General features: G+C 31.1%; 1 protein-coding gene across 1 annotated transcript in view; it reads right to left on the bottom strand.

Moving 5' to 3' along the window:
- Positions 1–9,960, bottom strand: part of LOC106099961 (putative inorganic phosphate cotransporter) — a 37,479-nt gene extending 27,519 nt beyond the window's left edge. Inside the window, exon 1 of the mRNA XM_013278659.1 lies at positions 9,654–9,960. Within this exon, the coding sequence (XP_013134113.1) occupies positions 9,654–9,726 (73 nt within the window). The 5' untranslated portion in view covers positions 9,727–9,960. The remainder of the gene's footprint in view (positions 1–9,653) is intronic.
- Positions 9,961–12,047: the final 2,087 nt, after the last annotated feature.

Below are 12,047 nucleotides of genomic sequence, written 5' to 3'. Positions count from 1 at the left end.
TAAGTAACTATGTACTATTATCTTTGATCATTTTAAAATGTTTTTATTTTTATTTTAATGAATCCATTAAAATGTAATTAAAGATCCGATTAGTGTCGCCATCTGTTATCTGACTATTAACTCAAACTCACTACTCGGCCCTTCATTTATATGTAAATAGCCAATATAGTTATTAATAAACATTACACGTACAAATTTACAACAAAAGAAAGATGTAAGTATTAAGACATATATACATATATCCTTGGCTATATTGTACTGAACGCGGAACATCCGTGAAGATTATTATGTATTCATTTAACGATAGTGTGAATAAGCCTTTACCTTCCTCTAAGTCGTACCAAGGGACGATATGGTTAACTTACGGCCTACGACTACGTAAAAATACCGATTAAAAAAATTTGTTGTTTGTAAATGGGTTCATTATAATTTAATTAAAAATATGATAACCTAAATAATTAAATAAATTGATTTTCTTAATAACTATATCACACGTTCTCGAATTAACAATGATATTTATTGAAAAGAATGCAACTAAATTAAACGTATTTCCATTTGTTTTTGTTGATAGAGCACGATAGATTAGAAGTCAAAGAAAGCAATGTATAAAGTTGAAGAACACGTGTTGTTGCCCTATGTATCGTAAGTTACGTATGTATGGCGTAATGTAAAGTAGGTAATAATCACCTAGACCTAGTTGTATTCAAGTTATAGCAGTAAAAGTGTCGTCAGCGGATGTGCACCGACCTTGTATACTATAGGGTTGCCATAATATAGAGAAATTAAAAGACTTCACTTATTTTGTTGTATGAAATCCCCAATCCATCCGTAAACAACCAATCAATCTTGATCTACTCTGAAATACTATTCGCACACGAGGGTAACGATTTTCGCGCTTATATAAATTTACTGAAATGCCTATTGTAACCGCCTCAAATAGTCAGTTTATTGATTAATACTGTAATGTGAAGAAGAAATCGATACCCAGCTGGAGTAGTGGCACAACACTAGATCATTGGCATATACGTCCCTATGACATTTGTCAATGTCATGCGGAAGGATTAAGGATAAGCGTGTTATTTTGGCGGGAATCGGTAGACTGACTATCGAAGTAGATTTACGTTGTTACGATTATATTGCCTAAAATTAATAAATGTAATTTGTTAATTAATTCGCAACACGTCAATGGTGGCATCAACAGGTAGAAATACAGATTTCCATGACGTTGTTTATAACGTGGATCGATCGCACTTGACCGCTCGGATGAAGGTCATGCGGTGAGGTTGCGATGGCAAGCAACTATTACGCGAACAAACAGGATTAGGATGCGTGTCCATGTTACTTCTTTCGTCTTCGTCTGGAAATGTGAATTTAAAAGTTCTTAAAGAGTTCGAAAAATAATAGACAATGTTAACTAAAACGCTTTACTTGAATTTTCCAATAATCTGTTTTGTTTTATAATTTATATAATTAGTTTGAATGCTGTTTTCAAGCGAAATAAACAAACTTTAAATTAAATAAAATTTCATAATTAACAATTTTCTTAATGTTCCTTTGGCAGTTATGTAGTTAAGTTTGGTATTCGAATATTACTTTTTAATTACAGTTATTAATGGGTTATTAAGAGGTTATGTAAGAAATTATTGTACGCATTGTAAGTGACTGGCTGTTTGTACTACTTCAATTACTAAATTAAAATTAAAAACCGAACCCAAAACCGTAGGCTAGGATTCGAATATGACACCACACTCTTTCCGAAAGTCTAAATGTGTTTAACTATAATTTTTTGCATTTAGAAATAACATACGTTTTGGTACAAGTATTACTAAGCGACATAGTTCTCATAGTAGATAAGAATCGCAATTATGTGAATGGACTTCTTCCTGCGGTGTTAAACAGATGAAGTCATGCGGGTCTCGTTGATTCATAGGATTTAAACAGTGACCAGGTGATCTTAACCTCGCAATATTATACGACTTTTATATACCTTCCACCAGCTTCCCCATTTCATCGTCACAGTCTACACTTGTATACATTTCTATCAACTATCATATTTAAATTTACTCCCTTAAGTCTTCCTACCTTTGTGGTGTGGAAAGCCTTCCACTGCAACTAACCATTTTTTAGATAGCGACTTTAAAAGGCGTAGATGATTAGAATTTAGCGACCGTCACCACACTTAAAAGATTATTCTCAGAAATACTTCTATTTTATGATATTAAGGGTCTGTTCCACCAAATTGTAAATTGTCTGATAAAAATCCAAGGCGTATTTGTGATGGAAAAATCGGATTTTGTTACCTTATCTGACAGTGACGTCATTTTGAAGCTCAGATGCTTCTAACAGCTAGTGGTGGGACAGGCCCTAACAGTCCAAAGTCCGAAGCTGATTTCGTTGATTTGTGTTAATTTATGGTAAAAATAAATAAGTTTATTATAAGCTTCTATGTGCAAATTAACTAATATCATATAAAAATATTTAAACAAGTCGATTATCGAGTTTATTCGAGTTTATTTTGATTGAATTTAGAAGTCACGATTCAGATCGAGGGTATAAGTAGGGCTAAGCGTCAATGTTATATTTTATTATTAACTCAATATATTATAAAATTGTCACTTAAATAACATATATGTTAAACAACACGGTCACGATATTTTAAAGTGCTGACTGTATGCTGTCGCATCGATAAATACTTGACAATCGATATTATTCGATCATAATACCATCATTTTGAATTTGAGTTTGTTTTGTACTCCATTTAACACTAAACAGTAGAGTGTGAAAAAAGGGAGAGGGAGAGGTGAGATAATGCTTATTCTATATCTCATGAGTTATCTTTTTAAACCATAATGAGTTTAGACCAGCGTACTATCGATTTTTGGTAGGATAGGATCCAAATTTTACTTAGTATATGGTAGCTATTTAATTCAATCTTTATTTTAAAACCAATATGATAATGTAAACATCAAGAAATTTACTATAAATTATTTATAATTTCATATTTTTCTAATAAAAGAAAGAAATTCTCAGAATTAGTAAAACCTTTACAATTAGTGCAAAATGTCGGTGAATATAAGAATAAATGGGCGTGAAGTCTTGAGCAATGTTTCTCAGAAACAATCGATAACATAACCATTTTGAATGCATTGTGAGTCAATTTTTAAATACGTTTAAGATAAGGTTTCACACCTGTTAGTAAATGTGTCATTACGTGAACTCTTACATTGCAAGCGGTCTTAACTTCGTTCTTATGTTCAGTCATAATTAGTTTTAACATAATTATATTTTTTACCAAATTTTTTGGCTATTCATTGATATTAACGCCTAAATACTGAAACGACATTTAAATATGTGCTTTAAATATTTAAATTCGATTAAAATGACGTCAGATTGTAAGCGGCACTTACGAAGTGTTCAACATTCGTTTCAGTATTCGACAATAAATTTACCAACCTAATAATAATTTGGATAAATTAAGAATAAAATAATTTTAATGATTAAAACCAATCTTTGAATTCTTTCTTAGCCCATTTCAGGACACCTGTATCATCGAACTAAGGCAAATTGTTTCACCCACAATTGCAGATAGTAGAACTACCCCCTCCTACAGCTCAAGGTCAATTTCCAGTAAACAGAACGAGTTAGGTAATATCAGTTATAGACAATCGGACACGTCTCGTATTGATGTTTACTGTAGCAAGCAATTGAATTTCATATTTACAATAACGATCCTTGACATGAATTTTCATATTGAAAATAATATTACGACTTTTCAAATGGTTTCGCAAGAGGGCGTTATCGATTCTTCTGTATCGATAATGTGATAAAATCGAGTAATTACATTTCGTAAGTTACGTGGCTGTACGTGGAGGTTGGTTTTGTAACGGAAAAAAATAGGAACGGTAAGTATATGAATTGTAAAGTGGGACAGATTAAAAATATCCCGTCGGAAACGATTTTATCATAGGGTATTTTATCATCGATATAGGGTAAATTTAATAGTAGATTTTTTTTAATTTGCATGATTTAAGAATATATAACGTATATCAAACTGAAAAAAATATTTTCGCAGATAAAAATAAATCGAAGTTACATAAAAATTATCTTTTTAAGACTTACACAAACCTTGTCACATTCCTGACATGAAATTTGAAAACGTGTTGTCAAGATTAAAAAAGACAGATTTTTATCACTTCCGCAACATGGAAACGGACGACAGGTAAATAAAAGACGGTTGTTATCTCAATTTTTTTTTCATTTAAAGTAATAAACGACTCAAATTTATCTATGATTCGTTTACAACTTTCTTTTAGTTCAAAATTATTGACAAAATTCACAATCGTTCAAGACATCGCCATAAAAATTATTCTTGGACAACATTGAAATTGAAAAATACAACGAAAAGCAACCTATTTCAGTCACTAAATCGTAAAAAATATTCGTAATAAGTACACGGACAGGTATTTATGTCCATAAGCAATAAAAACAGCCATTTAAAAGTATGTGTTACCATGCAATAGTTCTATTCAAAATTAAAGCGCGTAACAAACGGACAATTTTAAATATACTGGTAATGAATAGTATCATGTTCGTTATTAAACAAAGTCTGCGTTTGCGAAAAAATATTATGTTCTACATACTAAAACATTATGATTTAATTTTGATAATAGCTCACGAAAGCCACGAGTTACACTGCTTAAACACTGCTGTCATTTTGAATACAATGTTAGCATTATATGATTACTAGCATTTGCCCGCGACTCTGTCCGCGAGGATTAAAAAAACCAAAGCAAGCTTATGTTTTCTTCCAGCCTATCCTCTACATCTGTGCCAAATATCATCGAGATCCGTTCAGCAGTTTAGGCTACAAACTGTAACAAACATCCATCCATCTATGTCTCATTTATATTAGTAAGATATTCAAACTTTCAAGTTATCTAACTTACGTAACCAACGATTCTACCCAGGCAGATTGTAAACTGTCACTGAAAACAATATTCTATAGACAAATTGGATGCCATTAGCATAATATCTAAATTTTGTTTAGGCGAATTCAAAACGAGCGGAGTTAACTATTTGCTGGTAACATGTGCGCGGCGTAATGACAATTTGCGTCATTACTATATTTGAGTGAGTATTCAATCACACGGTACAATGATCAATAAAATAGTATAATAAACGTTCCATTGAATTTTAGATTAATGATTTCTTACATAAATATAAGTGCTTATTTAACAATAAATTCTTACGAACGTTAAAATCTTGATCTATGTATAAATAAACAGAAACAATAATATTATTTATATAGTTACTATCATTAACCGTATTATGCCCCCTACAGACGCTCATTAACGATACGCGTGAAGACAAAATTTTAATTCTCGTATTAACTGTCCAACTGTTCAGTTAGAACTGACCGTCTACAGCAGGCTTTATGACTGTCATATCACCAACAACCTGTCACTAATGTTGTGAAGAAATCTTTAGTTTATCTAGAACATATCAAATGATTTAGCCTTGACTGAAACGTGATAAGGAATTTCAAAAGCGCCTTTTAATATCACGCTACGAGTAATGTCATTTAGTTCAATGAGTTTATAATATAATATTTATATTTATGTTCTTTAATATTGGAGTAATAACTAATATTTTTGTATGAAATAACTCAAAAACTACTGGACGATTTCAAAAGCTACGTTGAACGTAACGTAGGTTAGGTATACTTTACATATTTTTTTTAATTTCACACGGACAAAGTCGCAAGCAAGAGCTAGTAATTAATTACGAATAGCACTGTTTATAGAGGATGTATTGTAGAAAGTGTAAAGGTCATTCTTTAAAAAATCTTCGCATAATTTGTAATCTATACTATTAAAATAAAGCGTAAACACACACTTCTTTGTCGCCCAAGATATCAGCAATTACAGCATGTTTTTGAATAATTCTTTTTTAATTAAAAAGCCCTACACTTACGTCACGCTTTAGGCTATATATTTTCACGCGATTAAACTTAGGGGGTAGATATTTAGGATAAAAACTCTAATGTGGGAAAGGGACGATAAGTTGCTGCCAACATCAAGGAAGCAAAATTGCCATAGTTTGTCATCATGTCATGTCATTTTGACATTTTCAATTGATAATTTGACAAATTTAAACAATAAAATATAGTTTTTATAATTTTACGCGGACGAAGCCGCACGGGAACAGCTAGTTTGTTATACGCAGTACAAGTTAATACTAAGTAAAGTTTAAACAATAAAATTTCTTCTACTAATTGGGTGAGTAAGTTCATACCACCGACGGTCAGAGCGGTTCTAAAGCGTATAAATCAATTCGATACAGTGTATTGATACCAATTTTATCAACCGTTGACATTTCTACAATGTATAATACGATTCAATCTTTACACAGGCTCAAAGTTATAGCATGTTTAATTTCATCACGGCTGATGGAAACATAACCGAGAGTGTTATACTCTGCTGACGCTTTGTAGAAAAAAGGGTTAGAATGGAACGAGAGAAAGAAGTAAGCGTGGTAGTCAATGATTTTCAAAACACTTACGTTCCGTTTTAACCTATAATTGTGTTTATGCGATATGCGATAAGCCGAGTCAATATTAAGTTTGAATTGTTATACACAACTGTTCAAATATAACTACGTAAATTTATATAAAATTTTGACTATAGTTTCTCATGAAAACTTTTTACGTTAACACGTTTAAATATGAATGTGACATTGTATTTGATTTGATAGTACAAAGTTATTCTCAGGAAACTAATAAACAGAGCGTTCTTATACCTGAGAATATTTCCTTTGTTAATCAACAATAAGTAACTCATGAACCATGATGTTTAATCTCTTGTATTTAGATATACAAAATTACCTAAAACGTTATTGGTTAAATGTTTTAAATCCATGTTTTTTATTTAAGGGATGTCTTTCTCCATTTGCATAAATTAGCTAAAAACATCGTTTCAATTTAACAGAAAACCTTGAAAAACCAGAATAATTGGTATTGATAAGGAAACTATAACACATATGGTGTTCCAATTTATGAAAAAAGAAATTTACCCTACTTTTTATTTAATTAAAATTATCATTTAACTTCTCTTTAAATATTTTACATGTCTGTCTTTGTGTTCAAGGAAAATTAAAGACATCTTATTAAGATAAATAAGAAACTTTTGATGGATGGATGTTTGTTGGATTGTATATTCAAAGCGGATTAAAAAATACATAGAAATATATCAATGTCTGAAGTAGCGCAAATGAAACCTTTTTGCTAATGTTAATAGTTTTTTTCTCACGCGGAAAGTCACGGGCAAATGCCAGTATTAAAACGCATTTCAAACCTCGTTGATTAGAATTTAATAGCAATAATTAACCTATAATTTATTTAATTAAGGCAATTAATAAATTATCATTATTATCACCAGCTCGCTATACGTCCCCACCGAGGGGCTCGGAGCCTACCCTAATAAGGGGTGACTAGGCCTTAGTCAACCACGCTGGCCAAGTACGGGTTGGTTGACTTCACACATATCATTGAATTTCTCCGCCGAGATGTGCAGGTTGCAGGTTTAATATATTATGTTAGTATCGAATTCATAAAATTTATGTCTTCCCTTTTATTCGCATTGAAAAAACTGAGTTTTATTTTTGTAAGTATTTCGGCAGTGAAAACTGACGGCAAATGATACAAAGTTCAATAAATTGTCAGATAAAATTTAATAATAATTAAGGAAAAAACGAAGGTTAAAACGAAACTAAAACGAGTACACAAAAATGCAAACAAAGATGTTATTTTTTGTATATTATTTGTTCAAGTTATATTCGAAAACTTTATTGCGAAAGTGTATTTTTACAAGTCTATTTATGCTGAACTAGCTGTTCCCATGCGACTTCATCCGCATGAAATTGAAAAAAATCATTTTATTGTTCACATTTGTCAAATTATCAATTGCAAATGTCAAAATGTCATGACATGATGTCAAACCATGGCAACTTTGCTTCCTTGATGTTATGATGTCTTTCCCACATTAGGGTTTTTAACCAAAATATTTACCCCTAAGTTTAACAGTGTGAAAATATATAGCCTAAAGCGTGATGTAAGTGTAGGGCTTTTTTAAAAAAAGAGTTATTCGAAAATATGGTGTAATTGCTGACATCTTAGGCAACAAAGAAGTGTGTGTACGCTTTATTATAATAGTATAGATTATAGTTTTATGATTTTTTGCATGTAAGAAAAAAATATAAAAGACTCGTCATTTAATAGTGAGATATTGTGGTAAAACGATATAACTAAGGCGTATTTTACGTATAACTTTATAATCTATTCCCAATAAAAAAAAACTTTTTAAAGGAACAAATCAGACAGGAATTGAAAATAACAACCAAGCTACGTGTTACTGGAGTACTTCAAGTAAAAAAAAATATATTTATGCTTTATCAACAATTGAAATAATGTAACAAGTTGTTTACGAAACCACGTACACATGTTTTATTTCTCAACATTCCATTAAAATAATACGTTCACTAAACTTATGTAAACATTTTAGATTTCGTGTTTTAGAAATATGTAACGAAATTGTAACATTACGAACGATAAAAAACCATTTTAGTTATTTTTTTCCTCCTTTCAATATGAATATGAGAATGTTTTTTTTTTTAATTTTAAAGAGAGAGGAAAAAACTCGAGAAAGAGGAAAATAACAAATGTAACATATTTCCTTTATTAAATCTGCAATCAAATATCGCGGAAATATCTTACTTATATTATAAATGCGAATGTTTAGATGGATATATGTTAGTTTGTAGCCTAAACTGCTGAATGAATTTCAAAGTAATTTGGCATGGATGTTGAGAATAGTCTGGAAGAACACATAGACTACTTACCGTCGTAGTAATAATTAAACATCTGTATGGATAGAATATACCAGTGTACAGACTTCGAGCGTGTTTCTGCCGGCCGGGTTAATTTACGCGGGAAAAATATGAAGTTTTAAAATTGCCGCAAAGCAGATATAAAACCTTCTTACAACTCGATATCTGGTATTCATAAGATACTTTAAAGACCAACATAATTCATTTATAAATTCTTTACAAGTTTCAGAGTAAGGAAGTATTTACCTACGTATTAATTACGATATTGCACGTAAAAACGCATTTAAAAATTATAAGTACTCATAACTTGAAAAGATTTTTTTGAAACCGGTTTAAATATTTTTTTCATATTATTTTTTGCAGTGAATATAAATAATGTATTTTGAATTAATCATAATCTAAAATAACTTGAACTCAATATTTTTTTTTATAAATTAAAATAAGCAATAACCGTTTCCAAGTCGTTATTAGGAATTTAATGATAAATTAAATTTTTCCATACATTATTATTTAAAGTATTTTTTTCAGTTTTTAGATCGTAAAATTTCGAAAAAATTTTATACCACCCGCATAAAAAACATAAAACATTGCGCTTATTATACTATACGTATATAGGTTCAACGTTGCTATAATTCTAATGTATCATTTTAATGTATTTTTTCTTTGGATTTTCAATGTTTAGAACGCATTTAAAATTAACGGCACCTTTTAATTTTGACTAAGATCCGTAAAAATTAAAATTAAAATTTCTTTTAAAAACTATTACTTACTTGGAGTATCTGAAATGTCATCCATAATCGCCAACTTGCTCGGCCGTTTATCATCTTCAGATTTCAAACCCATTTTTCACTGCAACAGTCCCTTTAAAGTTAAAAAAAAAAACGCGCACGCGAATTAAAAATAAAAATTATCACTTGTCACTGGCTGGTTATTATTTCTGGCCTATATTTTTGATTGGTGTTTTTGACATTTATTTTTCTTAAAATCGGTAACAAGTGGCGCGTCAGTGCGACATACTCGCCGGCGAGACGGTGGCGGTCGCTGGCTGCATTCGAGCTCGACTGTCGCCCCACAATGCTCTAGTCTTGTTTTTAAAGCACGCGATCCGCCGGCGCACTGCACGAGTCGTATCACAGGTGTAGTAGACGCTATTCATTACTTATTACAATAAAACACATCAGCATTATAGCTGACAAAAACAAATCATACTTCATACTAATATTATAAATGCGAAAGTTTAGATGGATGGATGTTTGTAAGAGTTTGCAGCCTAAACTGCTGAACGGATTTTTATGAAATTTGGTATAGATGTAGGGGATATTCTGGAAGAACACATAGCGTACTACTTACTTTCGTTTTTTTTATTCCACGCGAACGGAGTCGCAGGCAATAGCTAGTAATAAAAGAAATGAATGTTGGCACATAGTTGTGCAAAAAAATATGTTTTAAAAAACTAATGTGCATAAGCCTCATCATAATATGAAAACACAACTTTTAAGTCGAAAACAAATAGGGTCAGGAAAAAAAAAATATTGTGGTTATGTTATTTCAAACATATTATGATATTTTATTATGTTAAATACTTGCCTAATTTGTAACAAAAACGAGGAATTAATTAACAACTAGTTTCAACATATACTTGACGGCGATTAAATGGTAATCGAGTTTATATTTTAACAGTTTTAACTTCATAAAATGAACATTACTGTCTCTGTTAAATGACAATTTTGCTACTTCATTTTGATATAATATACAGAATGTCCGAAAAAATATTGTAATACAGACAACAGTTTTCTTAGGTGAAATTATTTTGAATATATAGATTACATTCTATGTTTAAACATCCTGTACAGCTGACGTTTAATTTACAATGTTAACTGTTTACAAGTGTCGACAGTGTAAGCCTACGGTGAGTGATGATTCATAAGGCAAGTACACATTAAGTATTCAAAAGTTGTCGATGTCTCAAAGGTGAAGAAACGGACCCGCCAAATTCGGGACGAGCCGCAAACGAACCGGTTATTTTGGGGTCTTTAGCGATATTGTGACATTGCATAAAAATATACCAGGAGTTATTGTCGTTCCAAGTTTAAATATATAATACATTGAAAACATATGAGTAAATATACTATGAATGTTCAAAAGAAATATAAATAACTAGCTTTCGCCCGCGACTCCGTCCGCGTGTTATTAAAAAAACAAAAGTGAGTAGCCTGTGTTCTTCCAGACTGTTCTCTACATCCATGCCAAATTTTATAGAGATTCGTTCAGTGGTTTAGGCTACAAACTCTAACAAACATACATCCATCCATCCATCCATCCATCCATCTATCTAAACTATCGCATTTATAATATTAGTGAGAAGTAAGATAAATTGCAAGGTCAGGTACAGACTGTTTGATTTTTTGACAATATTTTTATAATATTCTTAACGATGTTTCATGTTATCTTTTAAAGATATCAGAAAACTACAATATCCTTATTTTTATTATCGTTCTCTATTGAAAAGTGCCAAAACTACACAACAGCTAACAATAAATTGAAAATTAATTAAAAACTCGAGAGATTTACGCTTTGGTGGTTGGATGAAAATCCCATTGAAATAAGATTAAATGTCTGATAAGAATGTGTAAAAACTAACTATATAGAAAGGCGCGTAACTACAAAATGTGTTACAAGAAAACCTTTACTTGGACTTAACTTTATCTGGATATTCAAGAAGAACTAGAAGAAAAAATATTAGAATACATACAGACCCTTTGAGAAATTTAAGTCATAAGGTTTATTCGAAATTATTAAAAAAATCATAGCCTTAAGTACACACAGATTAAAAATGCATTATTAGTTGTTGCGTTCGGGATTTTTACTATACAAATAATTCGGTCCATAGTCAATCTACGCATGTAGGAATGTCAATATGTTTGATGAATCTGACATATCTCTGATATGGCAACATCCGTTGCTTCGCCGCGTGCGACGGACGTGATCCATACAATTCAGATCTGCAACATTATCTTATCAATAACATTGGATTACAGCACTTCACTGCAAAATCCATCTCAAGATGGTATAAAAAGTAATTAATTGACAACTGTTTACGCTATTTTAATTGCCAATATAAAATTATTAGCCATCGCCCGCGACTACGTCCGCGTCGACTTAAA

The sequence above is a fragment of the Papilio polytes genome, unplaced genomic scaffold, assembly GCF_000836215.1.
Source record: "Papilio polytes unplaced genomic scaffold, Ppol_1.0 DF824091.1, whole genome shotgun sequence".
NCBI lineage: Eukaryota > Metazoa > Arthropoda > Insecta > Lepidoptera > Papilionidae > Papilio > Papilio polytes.
Note: the sequence above shows the minus strand (reverse complement) of the source record. Positions and strands in the feature narration are given on the sequence as shown.